The sequence below is a fragment of the Python bivittatus genome, unplaced genomic scaffold (assembly GCF_059951505.1).
Source record: "Python bivittatus isolate LINGU-HERP-01145 unplaced genomic scaffold, Pbiv_v1 ctg000350_np1212, whole genome shotgun sequence".
NCBI classification, from domain to species: Eukaryota; Metazoa; Chordata; class Lepidosauria; order Squamata; family Pythonidae; genus Python; species Python bivittatus.
The window spans coordinates 6,874,247-6,897,227 of NW_028277074.1; the positions used below are offsets into that span (position 1 = coordinate 6,874,247).

A 22,981-nucleotide genomic window follows, 5' to 3' on the forward strand; every position below is an offset into this window, starting at 1 on the left:
CATTACAATAGTCCAATCTGGAGGTGACTAGGGCATGAATGACTGATTTTATAATATGGTTATTTTGCCCTTATTATAGTTCTGTTTTGGTGTGAATGAAAGACATATAAATGTCTTACTATTGTTATAATATGGGTATAACAAGGGTAGGCAACTTCATATTATAATACCTTAATAATATGAAGTTGCCCACCCTTAATTCTAAGACAAAGAGGGGCAGCAAGTAACAATCTTTTAAAAATATGACAATAACAGAAGGAATGCTGGAGGAGGAAAGAAACATGTTTGTATGAAAGAGGTAAGAGTTATTTTTAATACACTTCTCTGCTCTTAAATCCATCACCTGAGAAGTATTTGGTGCTCTGAGAACTGGAATGAGAATTTTAACGATAACAATAACTAAAGTGCAAGGTGTTGATCTCTAAGGATTAGTAGCTCACAGAATCTTTCCACATAGCAACACCTTTGCCAAGACTATCCGGATGGCATGGACAAAGTATTCAGCACCCTTCTAAGGATGTGATGATAAGCCTTATATGGGACTTGATACCAATGTATGAAAAAATAGCATGGGAGAGTTGCTCTCCAGCTGACACTCCAGAATCTCTCTACTGTTCTTTTTTTCTTTTTTTAGAAAAGAGCAAGTTATATTTTCTGGTTGTTCTACATTTATTCTGAAACAAATCAGTCTTTTATGAGCCCCACTCATATCACTGCCTCCTAGTGCAATTCAGTAGTGGAGAGAACTTATAGTAGTCAATTGCTTCTCTTCTGTCCCATGTGCTCTAGTTGAGCACTAGTTCTAAGAGAAGCAGAGATCTTCCAGGACCATAATTTTCAACTCATGAACTTGCATATTCTGAGTTTTCCTCTCCCATTTCTAAGCTTAACATAACACTCTTTGCTGAACTAATAATACTTCCAATAATTTGTGGTGGATATCCTGAACCTACTAAAATCCAGTACAGTCCATATTCCAGATTAGCAGAAGGATAACACTCTGGTTTTCTACAACCATGTAGAAAAAAAGTCTTCTGCCAATTGCAAGCCGCTGCCTCTTTAAATGCAACCTCCATTTTGCCCACTTTCCCTTCACCCTTCTGCAGCTTACATTTAACATGCAATGTTGTAGAGCTTATAGGAAGCCATTCAGTTCATTATAGCTAATTGCCAGTTGCCTGTTCCCCCCTCCTCCTCCCAAGAGTATCTAATATTTCATTTAAAAAAGTGTTTTAAGCCCCAGCCATTAAGGAATTGCCCGGGCTGGCATCATGCAATTACTAGGGTGCGTGTAGCTGCAGAGGTGCAGTAAAATCCTTGTCTTGTAGCCCTCTAGATGAAACAGTAGCATCAGCCACTTCACACTTGAAAGAGTTGTGCTTCAGCTGCATTGGAAGCCTTTCAGAATCATGACAAGCCAGCCATTTCCCCCCTTCAAATCACACTAATACAGCACAATTTTTAGCTCATGTTTCAGACACAAACTGGATCCACTAAACCCCACTGTATGATCATTAGCTGGGGATTTAGAAGAAGAGATGAAAGATTTTAATTGATGCAAATGGATATTTGATAGTTGTTTTTTAAATTAAGAATCAAGTGTTAAATAGAGGAATTTTCCAATCTAAGTGGGGTCATCAAGTCATGAGCTGAATTGATGTCATTAGCTTACTGTAGAACAAGCAATAAAAAAAGAGGGTCAGCTGCTAGCTGCATAATTGAAATAACATGTAATTTGCTTCTCAGATTTATTTCCAACTGTTATCTGAGTCATTGTTAATTCTGCTATTATGAGTATGGGTCTCTTAGAGCCAAGGGTGGCAGTTACCCAAACTTAGCTATTCCTAATGCTTCAGATTTCTTCTTGACCAAGTTGTTACAGTAGCCAACATCTCCATGTATGGGCAAGATGAATCTGTCCTTCCAGCAGTTAAATGCAGTCTTGCTCACACTTGCAATATTCCCATGAATATGCCTTTTTCTATGAATCAGAGGGTTCCTGGCCACAGTTCTGGTGAGAGATTAATGGCTGAGAATGGCCTGGATCCCATGTCAGGAAAAGAGACTGTTCTCATGCCCATGAAGCATTTCTTTTTTGGTAAATTACTGAAGTATGAGAGGCTTCCGTTCCTTGCTGGCATATTTTGTATTGTGCCCAGAGAAACAATCATATCAGGTTCAGGAAGGCAAGTGGCGGGAAGGGCAAGGAAACAGGAACTGTCTCTACGGATGTCCTCCTGGGAGGGAAGTCAGCCACCTTCTGGAACAAACAGAAGGGCTGAAAAAAGTGAAGCCAGTTTCAAGTAAGGTTCACAGCAAGTATTACTTCATCAGTTAGGGCCAGGAAAACATGATGGTTTCAAAGCCAGGACCTAACTGCATGCCTTTTTCTTTTAGAAACCAAGTGGGGATGCCAGACAGGCAAACATAGCTGTGGTAGGAGGTTTATGCCATCATAAAATTAAGATTTTTTTTGGTGATGCTTGGGCTTTTCAAAATGCAAAGCATGTGCTTTACCATTCATTTATTTTAGTTCATATTATTCTTTTTATGTACTATGCCTTACTGGAGGGAGCTATTTGTGTGTTCCTAGAGAGTGGGAATGTAACTAGAGCAAGGACTAGTGAAATAACTTGTTGAATCAGAAAACAGGTTTATTATAGGAAATACATGGAGGCTAAGGAAGTGCTTGGCTCCTAGCTAACTACATCCTTTCAGGTGAGAATCAAGAGAGCAAGTATTTCACAAAGGCAGGTTTGAAACATCCTGAGGTTAGCAATCTCACAGACAAATAGTGGGCAGACTAAGAGATAAAGAACGAATGTAGAGAAAATTCCTAACCTGCCAACTGTCAGTTCTTCAAGGTAGTCCAGACAAGAAGCACCAACCATGAGTACTAACACTACCTTTATTGTAAGGTTGCAGTAACAGAATCTTGCCAGTGTGAAAATACATCTCTCCCCCCTCATTTTACAGTCCAAGAAACTAGGCAGGGTCCCTTCTTAAATGTTTGCCGTGCCCCCATTCCCTCTGAGGGCTAAGCTGCCTCTTATCTGACTGTTGCTTTGTCTGCATCTCCTCCCCCTCCTCTTGCCTCTCAAGGACAGTCTCATAGACTATTACACATTCTCTGCCATACATCTGTAATTCAAGGTGCTGGTCACTACCTATAAGGCTCCTCATGGCATAGGACCTGGTTAACTACCTGTTTCCCATAGCATATGCCTGTTCCCATAGCATCTAGCCAGTTTGACCTGGCAGGGTTGGTGTGCCCCAATGCCATTTATTGGGATCCCAGAAGCGCTCCTTCTCTGTAGCAGCTCCTGCCCTCTGGAATGAGGTTCCCCCTGAGATTCGAATGGCCCACATCCTACTGGTATTGTGAAGGGCCCTAAAAACCTAGCTCTTCACCCAAAGACGACTGGTGCCCCTTTCTTTCTTTTCCTTGTTCCCTTCTAGATTTGTTTTCTTTACCATCATTGTTCTTTTGTCCTGTGCTCTTTTTGTGTTTTTGTATTGTTCTTTATCTTTAAATATGTTTAACAATTGTAAACTGCCCAGAGTCACTGGGATTCAGGAATCATAATCATAATCATAATCATAGAAAACCTGGGCATCCTTCAGGCTGACAACATCAAGCACACTGAAGTCAAGAAGAAGGTTAGTAGTGAATACATCAAAAGAGTGAAGAAGATCTTAAAGTCCAAACTCAGCAGTGGAAATACCATCAAGGCGATTAACACCTGGACAATTCCAGTCATTAGATAAACAGCTGGAATACTGGACTGGACTCAAGCTGAACTAAAAGCCCTGGATAGGAAGACAAGAAAAATAATGACAATGAATCATGCCCTTCATCCACACAGTGATGACATACTCTACTTACCGAGGAGCATAGGTGGATGTGGAATGTTACAAGTACATCAGACAGCTGAAGAAGAAAAAAGGGCATTCAAAGAATATCTAAAGGACAGTGAAGAAGATGCACTGAAGTTAGTCCACCGTGAAGGCTTACCGAATAACAAAGAAACCAAACTGGCCTATAAGAAAGACCAAATGAAGAACAGAAAAGAGACATGGCAAGGCAAAGTATTATATGGCCAGAACACACACAAAAACTATCAGGCAAAGCAGATAACAAGACCTGGCAATGGCTAAGAGCAGGAAAGTCGAAGAAAGAGACTAAGGGGCTAATTCTGGCTTCACAAGATCAAGCTTTAAGAACAAATGCATATAAAGCCAGAATTGAGAAGACAGCAACAGACAGAAAATGCTGTCTCTGCAAAGAAGTTGAAGAAACAGTGGACCACCTAGTTAGCTACTGCAAGAAGATCACACAGACTGACTATAAACAACAGCATGACAAAGTAGCAAGTGCACTGGAATATCTGCAAGAAATACCATTTGCCTGCAAGCAAGAACTGGTAGGACCACAAAACAGACAAAGTAACAGAAAATGAAGAAGCTAAAGGGCTCTGGGACTTTAGAATTCAGATAGACAAGCACCTGCCACACAACATCCCAGACTTAACAATTGTGGATAAGAAAAACAAAAAAGTCTGGATAGTGGGCATTGCAATACCTGGAGGCAGCAGAATAGAAGAGAAAGAACTGGAGAAAATCACAAAATATAAAGACCTGCAAATAGAAGTAGAACAACTATGGCAAAAGAAAGCAAAGATATTACCAATAGTTATAGGCACCTTAGGTCCAATCCCAAAACATCTGGAGTACCACTTGAAGACCATCGGCATTGACAAAATCACCATCAGTCAATTGCAAAAGGCAGCTTTACTTGGAACAGCTTATAACCTGAGACAATACCTTTAACACCATCAAACAACAACATCTGCCTATTCCAGGTCCTTGGGAAGGACTTGATAGGTGGACAAAAATGACAAATCCAGTCTAAATATGTGTCTGACTGTGCGATCAACCATAATAATAATTATTATTCCCAATTGCACCTTGTGGTCAGTAGATTTTGAGGTGCTAACAGTCAATGCCACTAAACTCACACATTCAGCATGTATAACACTGGGTCCCACAAACATGAGTAATGTGCTGGGTATGGACTGTATGTCTGTATGTATACTTTACCTCTGAACTTCAGTCCCTTTCTAAAGCAGTGGTGTTGAAAAGTATGTCTAGTACAATTTCACAAATGAAGAAGCAGTTCAGTATGGTCTGTTCCAACACAAATGGTATTTTACCGAACCATCTATTTTGCCCAGTGGTCTGTTACCCCTGGACATTACCTCCAATCCTCCTTGAACACACAAAACCAACAGCATTATTCTTTGTATTAACTGCACCATAAACAGGAGTGCCACTTGAACTGTTACATCTTTCCTGTGGTCTCGTTTGGTCCATTTTTACATAAACTGGATAAACTCTAGACATTTTTCTATTTCTCCTTATCTGAATTTCACTGGTGAGTGATACAAGTTCCATGGTTTGTTTTCTTTACCGTAGTTGCTACAGATTTTATACTGTACTGTTGACTGTATTCAATCAGTAAGTTTTTTTTTCCCAACTGAGTATTTCATATTGCATTATTTACAGACATAGTTCAATATTTGTGATAAAAAATACAGGCCACATGAACATGCTTTAAACCAAATTAGACAACTGGGGGAAGTGATTCTATTGCCAATATATGCTGACAGCAATTCTTTTCTAGAGTTTAAGATGGGAATCTTTCCACCCAGAAATGTCAGAAATAGAACCTGGGACTCTTTGCATGGAAAATATGCATTCTGCCTCACAGAGTGGCTTTATGGTTTATATTTTCAGTTGTAATAAACACAGATCTTTATTCTTCATTTATATATACATTAAATGTTTCTATAAATAAAAACGACCTGAAAATTTTACAGTTGCTTGCTGTTTTAGGTTTCACATAGGGCAACTATTTTATTTTTTGGTGTGCTTAAGGACCTGTTGTAAACTACTTCAGGAGACAATATTGATGGAAAGATAGAATATTCAAGTTTTAAGGAAGTCAATAATTGCTGAAAGAAAGCAAGTAATCAATAAATGAACATAAACAACCAGTGTAGTGGTTTTAAGATGTTGGACTAGGAGCGGGCAGACCCAGGTTCTACTCCACCCTCAGCCATAGAAGCTCACTGGATAACTTTGAGCCAGTAACTCTCTCTTTTAGCTCAACTGGATTGTTATGGGGGGAAATAGGACGAGGGAGCATTGTATCTACTGAATCAAAGATGGAATAAAGCTAATAAATAATAAAGCAGCCCTGCCCAACAGTGTTCTCTAGATATATATAGAGCTTGAACTCCTATATCCAAGGTATCTGTAAACATGCAGCTTTTATCATTGGAGGAATGGGTAATTGTGCTTTATATATTTTCATACAAGGCTATTGTACAATAGAATGAAATTATGAGATTGGATGTGCATCCAGATAAACAGCTCCTAGCACCACTCAAAAGGCACTGTGGATATTTTCTGTTCTTACAGTTTCTCCCCAATGGATTTTTCCTGATAAGAAAAAGAAATAGGAATAGTGCTGGAAAAAGATGCTGCAGCCTATCCCCACCATACAATTCTGTGAATCAAGTGTGACAGTTATGTAATAAAGACTTCCTCTAAAACACATTATATGCTTTTCCAAGCTCACTTGTTGATGCTAAGCTCTGTCCCTAAATGGTGGATTCCGGTCCTGGCCAGCCCCATCTCTACCTTGTGTCCTACACCTCTAGAGTTGGGTATTTAAATAAATAAGATCAAGGCACGTTATGCTCTTGAGGTGATCATTCTGCCCTCTTTGGCTGCCTTTCGCATTCCCGCTATATCAGTTTTCATTCTCCAATTCATTTGTATTTTTAGAATCCTCTTGGCATTTCCTTTTTTATTCCTTTCATCACTTTTGTGTTGGCCCCTTAGTTTCCCTTTTCTCTGAAGCTATAAATACCAATGGTTCTGAGCAGACTCTTGCTCTGCTGCCAGAACTTCAGGGCAAAATGCCTGTGGGTATGTTTTCCTATGGGTGCAGTCATGATTTCAGATGAGAGGGCGGTTGCTGACTGTATCAGCTGGAAGTTGGCTTTACTGTCAAGGCCACTCTCCACTGAGAGGAGGTGGCCTTGACAGATTTTGGAGAGATCCAGGGAGCACTCCTGGTTTACAAAATTACATTTAGGACTGGGAGAGCACCGAACAAGAGAAGCTAGAGCAGAAGTAACACAGTAGAAATCATTTGTGAGTTTTTTCTTCCCACAATGGTACTTGGGGCTACATATGCATGCAGGTAAAAGGATGGAGCAGGTAGAAATCATTTTCATATTAAGTGACTCCTTTAGAACTTATGGCTCTCTAGATATTATTGGATTCTACCTCCCAAAAGTCCCAGTCAGCATAGTCAATGATGGGAGCTAAACTGTAACAACATCTGGGTGGTCACAAACAATTATGCTTTGACAAGATTGAAAGTGGTATGAAATTTCTCCTTTGCCCCATTTGGGCAGGTATAGGCAATGAGTGGGCACTGGACATCATGGAACTCACTGCTGTTGAAGCCAATGTTAAGAGAACTGCAGTGCAACAACTTTGGAGACTCACATATAGCCCATCCCTGCTCCATTGTGATCTTCTTTTTTTAAATATCCCTCTACACAAGCATAGGCAGTGGCAGAGAGCAACATTTTTATTATTTGGACAACAAGGGATGCTGTTGGATGGGATGGTGATGTAATGATATCACCTGAAGGGATGTGGGGAATGCAGACTTTTTAGCATGTTCTTCCCCTCTGGGAAGGTTAATTTTCATAGATATAGTAAAAGGAGAGCTGTGTAGTCTCTGTAGCTAAAATCAGGAGTGAGTTAGCGTTTTTTCAAAGTAACAAATGTTATTAAAAAGAATAATCTTTTGTGAACTCCATGCATCTGATGAAGAGAACTACAGTTCATAAAAGCGTATACCTTTTAATAAAATTTATTAGCCTGAAAAGGTGCTACTGGACTCCTTAATTTTCATAGTGAGTTAAGCCTAACACACTTTACATTTCTACTGATAAACAGGAAAAAATTGCACACTCTTATTTGGTAGTTGGATGTCAAATATTAGCAACCCTATCTTGTCACAAAAATGGGATGGTGGAGTTACTTGCAGTCCACAGGCCACATTTTGCAGGCTGTTGTCTTAAACAAAATGTCATAATCTTCCCTATTAAAGTTAGTTGAGGAAGCCAACCAAAATAATAGGTAGGAAGGAAGAAAGGTTGTGTTTAGGCTCAATCCAATTGCCTTTTTACTGAGGCAGAATAGGGCATTTAGCATCCCACATGAATATGAATACACACACACATATTTACATATTTACATACATACATACAAACAGTGTAAAATTGCTATATTAGGAACTATGCCCTCTAGAATGAGAGGAACAGGAAGAACACAGATTATTCAGAGTACGACTTAAAATTTCTGTGTCGATCCTAGACAGGCATACTAATGTGGCAATACAACACCCTCTTGTGGAATGATTATATACCAGAGGCTTACATATAAGTAAATAAGGCTACCTTTGAATCACACTTGATCCTCAGTGACTGTATGAGCACATCCATGTAATGATTTTAGTAGCAATATGTAAAACTGTGTTAACTATGTGATTCCTTATTGGAACTGTCTATCCTCCAGTCCTGCCCCCCCCCCCCCCCACATTCTTTCCATCTTTTGGGGGGAACCAGTATAAAGCTCAAACTACCTTTTCTTAAGCTATTCTTCTCTCACCAATTTGCTGGTTTGCCACCATTCTCTTTTCTTTTTATTCTTCTCTGGTCTTACTCAGATGACTTGCCCTGTTCTAAAAGCAGAGTAATTTATCCATGATCTTAGAGGTTAGCACCATTACTTTCTCCATAAAAACCTTTAATGATTTACAATGCAGATAATTGGCAAAACACCCATACCTCTCCTCTTAGGTCAAGTCCAAAGGAGGAGAAAATGATTGTACAGTATATACAGAACATATTTTATTGGACTGACTAGCTTTTTAGCAACTGTCAAAGTTTGTAAAGCTTGCAAAGTTCTTGAGGGATGCAAGTCCATGGTTAAAATAACATAAGATAGATTATTATGTAAACTCAGTTATAAAAGTGATGGGGAACAAGATATATTGATAAGACAGAGTGTTAGTCAAACTAGTTCTCACTTGTTGAGACCCCATGGCAATGGTTTCAACCTTTGGGGGGAACCCAATCCAGCAAAGTTATGAACATTCTCTAAAGTTAAGCACAAGTTTTCCATCCTACAGGAGAAGCTTTTAACCAAATCTCTGACTAATTTGCTATATTGGTCTTACTGTATACCAATGTCATGTTTCCAAAGAATAAGGAGCCTCATATAAATGTTCCCACCTTGTATTTCTATTGATAGTTCATTTCTGTATCTGAATTAATGGTTGGGAAGTCTTTAGTCAAACCCTGCTTATAAAATGTTAGTGCATTAAAGGCAATAAATATAAGGAGTAAAGAACAGGAATATAAGTTGGCATTGCCCAATAGGCAATTTTTAAATGCATTTTAATACATTTTTAAAATTTATGTCATATTTTTCCTTTAGGAATTCAAACTGGTGAACATAACACTTCTTTAAATGTATCCCTATAACAACAGCAATGTTAGGCTGAGTGAGAATAACCAGCCCAAAGAGAATAAACTTTCATGTTTGTGGTCTTGAACTAGGAAGGTTTCTCCTTCCTAATCCAACATGCTAACCACCACATCACACAGGCTCTGTTCTGACATACATACCTCTTTAACAAATGGAGTGAGGTTCCTTCAAGACTTGGTAAGGCTGGCCCAAAGGCATTTTGCTACCTAAGAGAAAGGTACCTAGGGGAAAGAACAAGAAGCTGACTAGCCTAGCTGTTGGGACTTATTTTAATGCTGGTTATACAACAATACTTAATTCTGGCAATAAGAACATGTCCCACAGTGCAACTGAGCACAGCTAGTTTGCTGCAGGGCTGCTGAACAAACTGTGTAACATATAGTTTTGGCTTCCTTCACTGTTCCACATGGGGCCTGCCAATGTGGATCATAGGAACAGAGCAATGTACGTGCATGAGATATGCCTCTTGGAGTGCACAGCCTCTCAGGCTGCTCTTACCCCCCCCCCCCAAACAAATTTGCATGGCCACCCATCCCACCTGAAGTGACTCTGGGCAGCGTACAATAAAACCAGGAATTAAAACTTTTTACAAATTCATAAAAACAATAAGGCTAGATAAAACAAGACCGTGAGAGGGAAGATGTTACAAACAATATAACCAGCTTGCAGGCTCCCTATTACCAGGGGCTCCACAGGCTTGCTGAAAAAGGCACATTTTGAGAGCCTTCTGGAAGGCCATAAGGATTGGAGCTAAACTCACCTCAAGAGGGATGATGCTCCAGGGGGCGGGTGCCACGGCAGGAAAGGCTTGCCTTCTAGGTCCCATCAGAGTGAACTCTTTTGCAGACAGGACCCACAGCATGCCTCTCCTGCCAGACCTGATGGGACGGGTAGATGTAATGGGGAAAAGGCAGTTCCTTAGATAACCTGCTCCCATGACATATAGGCCATGTAGGCCATTTGGTCAAAAATCTTTTCCAGTACTACTCTGTAACATGTTGAGAGGAAAAGGACAAGATAAAAAAGTCAGCCAGCCTGTCCAGACCAATGATAATCAAGACTGTTGTTGAAAGACCGGCTCAGGAGAAGAAATGCTAAAGACACTTAGAAAAAAACAGTACATGTTTATGTGTGTGGGAGAGCTGCTGGCACTGACTGTGTCCTTAACCTATTGCCTGAGGAAGTCACCTCAATTTGCCTGATATTGAGGTTGGCCATGTATGCCTTTCTACTAGTGTGGAGATGAGCAGCTTGGTGTGGTCCAGATGTTTTGAACCTCAATTTCCATGGGCTTCAGCCAGTATAGCCAATAAGACATAACCCAAAACATCTGGAGTATACCAAGTTGCTTGCCCCTGCACTCAGTAATTCTAAAAGATATCCACACTTGATGGTGGATAGGAATTCCTTTACTAGTAGCTGTACTGTTCAAAAACAGTGAGAAGTTGATTGATTATAATGAAGTTACTGTAATCTTTATACATGGAACCTATAAAAAATTCCAGTGCTGCTTTTAACAGGGTAAACCAGTTTTAGAGATGGGCTTGTAGCTATTCTTGGGTGGATGAGAGATTTGAAAAGAAGACAAGGGGCATTACCAGATAGATATCTTCTGTTTTCAGAAAATGTCATCATTGTAGCAGGAAGAAGCAAGGACTTGTCAAATGGAAAGCAATGAATGTAGCCATTGACTGAAGAATAGGGGATTCAGTTCATTTCCTGAATGGATTTGCAACCATATTTAGTACTGCCGTAGGAAGTAGACTGGCCAAATTGGGATTGCGGACAGGGAGAGCAATGGCAGGGATAAAGGAAACTGATAAGAAGGAGCAGAAGACAGCATCTTTCCTTGTTGAAAAAAATATTCTTGGCACTAAATCCCTCCCCCTCCCCCACCCTCCTGTACTATAGGGTACTTACTTATACCTGGTAATCTAATGGCCTTGGCATTATTCCTTCATTTCTTGTCCTCAAAATCTCTAGTTCCCTAATCATCACATCAGTAACTCTATTGTTTCTTCTCTGTTTCCTCTCAACAGTATCACTACAGCCTTTGCTTTTTGCTTATAATGGAATGACACTATACAATGCTCTTGCCCATGATCTTTGTATTATTTTCAAACCATATGAGTGTTCACTGGGTTTAGGAATAAATTGTGATGTCTTGCAACTTAAATGTAAAAATACCCTATAATCCATTTATTCAGAATATGACTGAAGTTTCATCCTGCTGAATGGAAAGGAGTATACACTCAGGTATTATCTGAAGTTGTTCTAAGGTGTATGGAAAAAGTTTGGTATAATTATGTTTGTCTAAGACTGGAGGAAGGTATCTGTGAATTGCAGGTCCCAACCACCCCCACCATTGCTTCACCTATTGAGTGAGGCTGACAGAAATTTCAGTTCAGCAACATTTGAAGGGCCACAAATTCCTCACTCTCACCTTTTCTCAATTCCCCATAGGGTTGATACAATAGTTAAATATGTTTCAGCGGTCTTGACTTGCCCATAACACAGTAATTAGGCAGAATGAAGATGCTCTGATTATGGTTATAAGAATAATCAGTATGCCAGTGGAATATCCTCTATAGCAAGTTCCTCAGCCTTGGGAACTTGAAGATGTGTGGACTTCAACTCCCAGAATGCTGGCTGGGGAATTCTGGGAGTTGAAGAAGAATCATCCAGGGGTTCAATATAACAGTTTCTGTTTACATTGTAGAAAATGTATTATTGTAGCATTAATTGTAATGTTTTGTTCCAATAAAATGTATTGCAGTATACAACAGATATTTATGAATGGGTTCACACTGATTTTTCACACTGAGAAGGGTTCCTCGGGTATCTCACCTTTGAAGGCCACTGCTCTGTAGGGTCACCTTTGCCTCTGCAAATAGCATCTTTCCTTGCACAGTATTGTCAGTGTCTGGTGCCTGGAGCCTGTTACCAATTCACTTTAGTTCTATTCAACATTCAGGATTTTTTTTTCATTATGGGCCTCTTTTTATTTGTCTTTTCTCTCTATTGTTCTTCCTGTCACCAAATGTCACTCATTTTCTAAAGATGTCTGGTTTAGAGCTTATATACTGTAGGGCAAGTAAAGCCTACCTGTCAGCGTTGATCCAATCACTTTTGCTCAGTCGTGTGACAAAGTTGGGGACTTTTAGAGCAGGGAAAAGTTAAAACTTTTTTTTTTTTTTTTTTTTGCTGCAGAGTACCAAGCAACAACGGGAGCACCTATCTTCAGCGGATCCCTCCAGTGTGGCAAGTTTTAACAATAACAAATAACAATTTTGTTTTCTTCCTAGGTGGTTGAAAAAAACCCAGCTCTTGGAATCAGAGGATGTCAGCATCTAGGGGCCAACTGTTAGGTTCCTTCTTTTTTAAAAATTTAAATCTTGGTGTTCTAAAGAAACACCTGAATGCATTGTGATACCAGGCTATTTTACAAGCATACACCTAATATGTGGAAAACATGTTAGCGAAGCCATCTATAGCATCCTGCTTTCTTCTTTCTGTACTTCTGTACTTGGGGAAACATACATTCAGATTGCATATGGAAATGGTTGATAGGAGGCTTGGAGATAAGCAATTTTCTTGCACATTTATTCCCAAATCCTGTTCACTTTTCATAGGATTTCTGCAATTTGGGTCTTAGAGAGGATGAAGTGTGGACTGATTTTAGTAAAAAAACAAGTTACTTGATTGTATCTTTAAACATAGATAAATATTAGAACTAGTCTTGTCAGAACATGCTTTTTCTCAACTAAAACACTTTGCATTTGCCCAAGGTTTTACAATTTTTGAAACGAATGCAAGAGCCAGGAAATTACTGAAACCATTGCAACCTATTCATTGTTGCAGGAATTGTTCAGGAAAAGGTTAAATAAGTATTTATGACTATTGTGATCCTAATATTGGGGGAAAAAAACCTATTGTAGCTTATTTCTAAAAATGTTAAAAGGAACTATACAATGTGTGGGTCTTTTATTTTCTTTGACTTGCAGGCATAAGCTATAGGAACATAATTAGTGGTGTGTTGATTATATTAATGAAAGTGTTATGTTACCAGATATTATTATAAGTTTGTCAGGAAAAAATGCACAACTACATTTGGTTTATATTATTAATTTAAATGATTCTGAATTGGTAACTGAATTTGTACTGTGGATGAACATCTTGAGAAGTGAATGATTATTAAAGAACAATGCTATTTACAAATGCTACATATAGAATAATATGTGGAAGGCCTTATTGATAATGCAGAGAAAACAGAGCATTTATACAACCAAACAGAAGATAAACATTTCTGGACTCTTCAGATCTCTTGTGTGGTGCAGTGACAGCTTACATATTGCCCATTTGATTTGTACATTTAAAATGGAAAATGCTTGTACATTTCAAACCTTTACACATTGTAACAAGCTGACTTTATTTATTTATATTTATTTAACAGATTTCTATATCATACAACTCCTAGACTAGCCAACTCACGACTGTGATTTTACAGACAATGGTTTGTTTTGCAGATAGTGCTAAGCCATATGGTAGTTTATTTGGTTTTGGTTTAATATATTACATAATATATTAAATTTGTGCATCATAGTTTATGGCAGTAATGCATGAACTCAACCATACTCAACAAACCATGGCTTAGCACAATGTATGAATCCAAACCACTGAGTTTGATAAAGTGTTATGTCATATGGTTTTATGAACATTGTGATTACAGACATTATTACAACTGCAGATAGGTAACAATACCTATCTAGCAATTTAACAATTTATTATTTAACAATAATGCAGATAACAATGCATTATTGCCTTTGGTTTGGTGTGATTAATCACCCTGTTGATAATCAAACAGAAACTTCTAGGACCAGATGTCAGGTTTCAATTTAAGGGAAGGGAGAATAATTTTTCTTTGAAAATATGCCTCACTGGCATTGCCATGCAAATGCTTTCAACAAAATCCAGCACACTGCAGAAGTAATCTGCAAAAAGGTTCCCTACAGGAAAAGTGATGGATAGAAACATCTGCATGTTAGACTTCTCCAACCTAGCATTCTTCCGATCAGTTGGAACATAACTCCAAAAATTCTCCAGCCAGCATGCAGAGTTCCAGGAATTGCCTTCCAAAAATATCTAGATTGTGAGAATTTGGAGAAGGCAGTGGTAACTTATAGCATGAAATGGATTCTCATTTCAGAGCAGTTACAGCATTTTTTAAAATAAAAAGTAGAGAAGAGAGCATGGCTTTGTACCCCCTGCTGTACTAAGGATTTGGATTAAAATGTGTAATTCAGAATGACATATGCTCTTGACTTCATTGGAATATGGATTGTGAAAATGTGAAATATGTTAAAAATCAGCAATTAATGAGACATGCAGAGAATACATTTAAAGTATTAAAATATAATACAATGTAATCATTGTCTTTCTTTTAAACAGCCAGCAATGGGTGATTGGAGTTTCTTAGGGAACATCTTAGAAGAGGTGAATGAACACTCCACTGTCATTGGGAGAGTGTGGCTGACAGTACTCTTCATTTTCCGAATCCTGATCTTAGGAACCGCAGCAGAATTTGTATGGGGTGATGAACAGTCAGACTTTGTGTGCAACACTCAGCAACCAGGTTGTGAGAATGTATGTTATGATGAGGCCTTCCCTATCTCTCATATCCGTCTGTGGGTCCTGCAAATCATCTTCATCTCCACTCCTTCACTGGTATATTTGGGCCATGCCGCTCACCATGTAAAGGTGGAACAGAAAAGGAAAGAGCGGAAAGAAGCTGAAAGAGCTCAGCAAGCAAAAGCAGAGGAAGAAAACTCACCTCTTGATCAAGATGATGGAAACTCTATTTCTATCAAAGACACAAGCCACAGAGGGATCAAAAAGTTCCATCTTGAGGGAACCATTCTGAGAACTTATATCTGCCACATCTTTTTTAAGACCCTCTTTGAGGTCGGGTTTATAGTGGGTCAATACTTTCTGTATGGTTTCCGAATCTATCCTCTTTACCGCTGTGGTAGATGGCCCTGCCCCAACCTTGTAGACTGTTTTACATCCAGGCCTACTGAGAAGACTGTTTTTATCATGTTTATGTTGGCTGTGGCATCAGTATCCCTTTTCCTCAATATTGTGGAGATCAGTCATTTGGGCCTCAAGAAAATCCTGAATGCTTTCAGGAGACCAGTGGAGCAACCACCTGTGGAGATGCCAGAGAATTCCCTTCATTCTATTGCTGTTTCATCAATCCAAAAGTCCAAAGGCTATAAATTGCTAGAGGAGGAGGAGAAGCAAGAATTCCACTATTTCCCTTTGACAGAAGTGGGAGTAGAAACCTCATTGCATGACATGGAAGAGAAGACTAGCATGGAACACCTGAAAGACCTCTCCAGGACATTTGGTGAACAATTGCATTCCTACACACACATGGACCAACAGGACAAGGAGAAAGGGGAAGCAGGGGAGGAATCAGAGCAGAAGGAAGCTGAGGAAGCTGAACAACAAAGGTTAGAGCTGTTAACAGAGAAAACAGAAAAAAAAATAGAAGAGAAACCCATGGAAAAAGAGCTAGAGCCACCACAGCAGAACTTGCCACTATCATCTGCTGATGTTACAACTGACACAAGACCCCTTAGCAGGTTAAGCAAAGGCAGCAGTCGGGCTAGGTCTGATGATCTGACTGTATGAGAGTGACCCTAAGAGTACACCCCCCACACTTACATATATACACACCTCAGATGTCTGAAACAAGATGCTAAAGTGGTCATTTTAATATTGTTTCTTATCAGTGTTTCAGCTAGGAAAAAAGGTACTATGAAAGTTAACTGTTTTATCATTATTGTTTTTCATAAAACTGGTACTAGTTATCATGTTAGTCATTTATTGCAACAGTGAAATGGATTATTCACTTGAAATGATTTCATTACTATAAAATAAAATGCACTATAACAATATTGACATTCAAGGAAAAAAAAACCTGAAAGCAATAAGGAAAACAAATGTAACCACTATGATTGCATCTGTTTTTATGCTCCCCTTTTCTCCTAGCACGTGGGAGGTGTTATTTCTTTGATTGTCATATATGGAGATAAGCTAATAGATTGAGGCTTCCTCCCTCCTTCCCTGTAGTGGAACTTAAGTCGGTTACCTTTCAGAAAGGGATTTTGGTAATTAATCTCCCAGTGAATGAACAAAAATGTTTGCTTATGGAGACAAATGAGGTTAATTCTATTAATCAACATAGTTCACAGACAACCTAACCTAGTTACAGAACCAATATTTGTGATTGTATCAGACAAAGTGCTGGCATGATCAAAATCATTTTTGGGAGATCTGATCTGTTTGTTTGTTTGTTTCTCATCATGAAACAGGGACAGATGGAAAATGTAATGCAAACCAAATGTGAGAAATGCAAATTGAGTTATTTTATTTGAATCTTTTCTAAAATGTACAGTATAGTAGATGCTTGGTTAAATGAGTATCTTCAACCACATGGGATGAGGCCATTCTGGTACTCCACCTTGCCCACTTTGGGTTGTTCTAGTTTTTGGAGAAAGATAGGCTCTTATCAGACCATTAATTAGAAATGGAGGAAAGTACTGGCATTGTATAGTATGGTACTGAAGTGTGCTGTATCTTATTTTTCTGCCTGTAGATATACATAACTTATGAGCTCCAGATAAAAATGTGCATTTTTAAGATTGTATTAATAGGAAAATGCCATTTGTTTAGTATATGTAGCTGAAGGCTAAATTTATCCTTAGCTAAACCATTTTTAGCAAATGGAAAGTAAAAAAAAAAATCCTGAGAATATAGACTTGAGTTATAATTGTAAGCCCAAATGATACCTTATTCTGCTTTTTCCTTGGGAGCTATGTGTTAAAGCTGAAGTCCTAGTAACACAATTCCTACTCCGCTGATTGCATGGTCTCTTCTGCATAGTCTTGCAGTCATTGCTCTAGTGGTTTGGACATATGCAGGACCATTGCAGAATGAAGCTGGTTGGATGTATCTTGGGTAGACCCCTTTAAATGTTTTTGTTGAAGCAGACTGAGATTTAGTATTCACTATTGGGTTTTCACCGGTAGTTAGGTAGAGTAAGGCAGTCTCCTTGACAGCCTCTCTGCTACTTGGGAGAGCAGGAAGTAGGAGGGAGGTGGCAGAAAATATTATTATGCCCTTCAAGGTCTCATCTCCAGCAGCCATCTGATAGCTGTGCCATCTTGCTTTCCCTTCAGATAGCAATGTGTCTTGGGATAATGAAAAAGCAGCACGTTTATCTGGCAGCCAAAGCCATCCATTTATCTAACAGCAGGCCACATTAGGACTGAGCAAAACTTTCCAGAGAGGTGCGTCACAATGTGCAGGGTACATACCAAATACTTTTTGATTTGTTAAAACAGTTGCTCATTTCCCACTTTCTTAGAAAAGGTGAAGTAGTTGCTGTGCAAACAATACGGCTGCTTTAACAGTTCTAAAAGAGATGCCTTGTACAGTGACCCGCACATTGTTCAATACCTCTTTGAGGGCTTTGCTCAGTCCTGCAAGACACAGACATCTGCATGTGCCTGTGAGTAGAGACAAAAAGAATTGAGTCTTGTAAATGTCATTTTTATCTTGAGATCTAAAAAAAAAAAACCTTTCTCTTTTTGGTTTGCATCTGTGTAGCAAATCAAATCTTTTTAAGGCAGTGGAGACTAATACTAACAGAAATGTGCAGGTATGCACTTTCATTGGCTCTGTTTTTTCAGTCCTTAGCAGCTCAGCAAATTCTCTCCGTTCTGAAACAATGTGAAGGGAGGTTTAATCCATTTCAGAAAAATCCCTTTAGCATAAACTGCCAACACACCCAGAAAGGACCCATAGAATTTTTCATCAGATTAAAGGCATGTGTACTTAATTCAGAGGTCAGTTGAAGTCAGGGATTTTTCTCCATAATCACTCCATAATCTGGGATCAGGATTTTAAACCTAACCAAATTACAAAGCATTCTATTAACCTATAGACTTCAATCCTGGAAGCAAGGAAGGGGAATGTCTTAAATGAAGCCAAGCAGTTTAAGTAGATGTAATTATGATTCAAAGATTTTTAGAGTTCTAGTATTATTCTATTAAAATATTCTAGAAGAATATTCTACTATTTTCCTATTCCATAAATAATAAATCTATTCTTTCTGGAATTTTGAAACATGGAAACTTCAAAAAGGTTTTGGGAACATCAGAATGTTAAACCAATAACAAAAGGTAATCTGGGATAATATTTAGTACATCCTCTTGGGAGTGAGGAACAGCTAAGAAACACAGCAAATTACATTTGAATTTTCCATAGATGACCAAACTTATTTGCCATGGTATTGAATATAAACTTCGGAACAGAAAGAAAGAAATTTACAGAAAGATTAAAATAGGATAAAAAATTTTTAGGAAGAAGTCAAAACATAAATGACTAGGTCCATCCATGCAATGGACACAATTTTGATTATAAAATTAGAAAACAACGTGAGTACTGACAATCTGCAACTGTTCATTACTATATAATAAACTCAATAAGTAAGTTCAAGCTATTGGTGTCAAAAATTAAAGTAGTAGTATGAGTTTAAAAATTAATTATTGAAAATACTATTTTTGTTTTTAATCTGTTTATGTTCTTCCTCTCAATCACTTAGAAACTTTTTATATTATTTTAGTGTTTTTTAATTTATCTTTTGCAAAATGTTGAAGATCATGAGGAAAAAAATGAATATAAAAGAAAGTAATCACAGCAACTATATAGACCTAATTCACATTCTAGCCGCTTTGATGTATAATATAATTATAAACTAATATATAAATCTGATACTTAAATCTCTGGATATTATTGACACTTGAAAGCACTAAAGCAGTTTTCTCCAAGATTATATCTCTGCTTGCTAGGACAGATCTGATAAATTTTAAAAAGACTCTTTGGAACAAGGCTGTAGTGCTTTTCTTTATTATTTTCATTATAAATATTTATCAATCACCTTGCCTCAAAGCAATGCTAAAAAAGAAACAAAATAAAATGATTTTAAAAAAGACAAAATAAGTCAAAATATTAATCAGAGGGATTCAAAGACCCTACAAAACAATACCATTTTTACGGCATATCTAAAATTCAGTAGTGAGACGGCTAAACTGACTTCCTCTAGAAGAGAATTTGGGACTTAGGAAGTCTATAAGGAAAGGTCCCTACTGTTTGTATCCACAATGTAACCTCTCCTGGTGGGGAACATTCACCAGGACTTTGGCTAAAATTGTAGATTACAGGTAGGCTCATTTAGGAGGAAGTGATTTTACAGGTATCCCTGTTCTAAGCCATTTATGGCATTGTAGAACTAGACAACTTGCAATAGCAAATGAACATAGACACATTAGCTGTCACTTTCCCAGCATTGTTTATAGCACTTAGTGAGAGATGATTCACTCCTATTTGAGAATTCCAGTAGTCCTATGTACTTACACATATTAAATATAAAAAGGTGCCGCTGAAGGTGAGGAATGCTCACTTGCCCTTCACATGTGTGCCACGGGTGTAGAAGGGCATAGGAAACATTATACAGTCATATTTTCACTCCCCAAACCCTGAGAATTGTACTCATGTCCCCTGTGAATATCCTAACTGCTAAGTGTTAAGAAACCTTGTGGGCTGAGCAATGTTCCTTTCAGGTGCTCAATGGAGAAATGTAACAAGTGATGCTTCAGTCCGTGCCCTAGGTCTACCTGTTTCTTAGCCTTGGCATACTCATTTTGAGGTGAGAGGAGGAAAAGGGCCACTGCAAAGCTACCCCTTGAATTACTGGGGAGGATGGGAGATAACAGCAAGGCGTCCCAGTGCTTTGATTTCAATTTGGAAGTAGAATCAAAGGACTTGGCAGACAGGGGTAGGCATTCCTGCCATTGGGAACTGACTCACCCTGCAGCTCCAGAGGAAGCCCTGCAGTCCTACTTTCACAGCCTTTTCCTTGGAACAGCAACTCAATCAGTTCAGAGCTACAAACAATTATAAAATCTAAGATCAGTGATTTTCTGGGTCACAGAGATGTAATGCCAATATCATATGTATGCAGCAAGGCCCACAGATACCATATCAGGAATAGAAATGAAAATATAACATCTGATTATTGCTAAATTATAATAGTTCAAATATAGGAAATGGCTATGGGTAATTTACATTTTATATTATACATTGCAGTCATTCCTGGAGTTGAGTTCAGTTGAACTAAGTGCAACATTCTGTGAAGTAAACAATGTTTAGAGGGTGGCATCTTTAGGTTGTTGGGGTTTTTTCCCCCATTATGATTACAGACACTGGAGAATTCTTCTCTTTCCTCCAGTGGAAAAGGACCAATGAAATTAAGCCATCTGTGTTTTGGTGAAGAATAGAACCAGTTTTCTGAAAGAGGATTTCTGATGAGTGTGTGAAATTAGATTTTGTACTGTTTCCAGTTAGTGAAGTGAATTTGAACTCAAGTAATTCTTAAATTAACTTATCTATAGCCATAATGCTTAAATGTCTTAATTATATTTATTTCATTTATTCCCATAACACTCTTATGAGATACTATTATTCAGGCATCACAGCTGTATGGAAAGTTTATCATCAGAAGACCATTGTAATCTCTAGGAGGACAAGAACTCATAGTTTGGCCAACATCAAAGTGCTTGAACTAAACAGGCTAATTAGCAAGTAGCCCACTTTGATACATAGTGCTGATAGTATTTCTGTGAGCCACAAATACCAGGTATTTTTCTTAATTTGAATGTGTTAATTTTAAGTAGTTTTTGTAATTTTTCTCACATCAGAATTTAATAAGGTTTGTTAGGGCTGTCTTCTTTGGCTGTTTGAGCTAAGATAAGCCTTGCCGGAAATGAATGGTGGTCATCAGAAATGACCCTCTGTCTTGAGCTTTAAAATCAGAGCTTCACCATAGGCAGACTTGGTCAGTCGTGCTATGTTACCACCTGAAGGAGCCATTCTGCTACAGCTAACATAGGTGGTGTTTAATTGCTGATACTGGGGCTCTCAACAGATAAGAGGAATGTGATCTCTCATAAGTGTATCTTTATATCTTTCTTTGGGGAGCAAATAAAACTTGCTTGCTTGCTATTCAGTGTGTGATTCTTTCTGGTCTCAAATATTTTAAACCTTTTTGCCTAATATCAGGCCTTACTTCTGCAAGCTCTGCAAAAGAGGCAGCAAACTGAGAAATGTTAGCTTACTATCCCAAAAGTTGTTGGTCAAGTAACCCTATTGGCTTGGGCTCCTATGTCAAATTCCAATGCACTACATTGCTTTTCATAGTGCCAATATTTTCAGTACTGAGCCTCCCATATTGTAAAGTAATTTTATAAAAGCTCCATAAGATTTGTCTTGCATCATTTATTTATTTATTTTTACTAAACATGAAGTTTTGCACTTGAAAATAGACCTTAAGATTTTACATTGGGAAAGTCAGTTTTCCTGTTCATAGACAAAGCTACTTTTCACAGTCACGATGGAAAGTAATCTTAATGTGAGCTGTGCGATAAAAATAGTCACAAAAATAAAAATGCTAGTCTCTTAAACAACTCTGCTGCACAGAGGTTAGGAGAAGCAATGTTTAACAGTAATAGTTAATGAGAAACAAACAAAGGTATGCTGAATAGATCAGTGTGAGTGCAGGTTTAGGAGTGTTGGAAAACGATAGCAATTTATAGTTATTGTAGCACACAAGTCCTTCTCAGTAGGAAAAAGACAGCTTAGTGATCTAGATCAGGATAGGGAATGTTCATGACAGACCTCCAAGCAAATCAGCCCGCAAACCAGTTAAGGGTGAAATCCTATCCAAAAACACCTTGGGGAAAACCCACTGAAAATAGGATTTACATCTCAATCAATATAATGGATTGTGCCATGAACTTGTTCAGATCCATGCAAAATTGTGTTTAAGCTATTTATACTGTATTTTGACTTTAGCTTATAGTCAAAAGATGAGTTGCCTTCCAGGAATAAAACTTAATAATAAGGAACAAAAAAGCTAATATAAACTCACAAAAAAGTCAATTACTTTCATTTTTATTGGTAAAATGGTATTGGTTTACAAGTCAAAACATTTTGCAGATTCACAGATATGTACTATATTCAAAAATTTTATGAGACTTAACAGTCATGGTTATTTCATTCAGATATGTAATTATATTTAGTACAGTATCCCTATACTTTCTTTTTTGAATTATAACTGTGTTTCTATCAATTCGTTTTTCGATTGTGTATTATCAGAGGAAAGCACAGCACATCCATTTAAAACAATGCGATCCGAAGGGTCAGGCAGCATAAAGTT

The 22,981-nt window shown here is 38.1% G+C and overlaps 1 protein-coding gene across 1 annotated transcript; it reads left to right on the forward strand.

The window, feature by feature from the left end:
* Window positions 1-15,093: 15,093 nt before the first annotated feature.
* On the forward strand, window positions 15,094-21,903 carry GJA8 (gap junction protein alpha 8). The gene has a single exon (XM_007438010.2). It carries the CDS (start codon window positions 15,094-15,096, stop codon window positions 16,330-16,332), a length of 1,239 nt encoding a protein of 412 aa, XP_007438072.1. The 3' UTR covers window positions 16,333-21,903.
* The last annotated feature ends 1,078 nt before the right edge of the window (window positions 21,904-22,981 follow it).

Bases quoted from the DNA above. Each gene is read 5' to 3' on its own strand.
- GJA8 (XM_007438010.2), top strand. From the start codon at position 15,094: ATGGGTGATTGGAGTTTCTTAGGGAACATCTTAGAAGAGGTGAATGAA.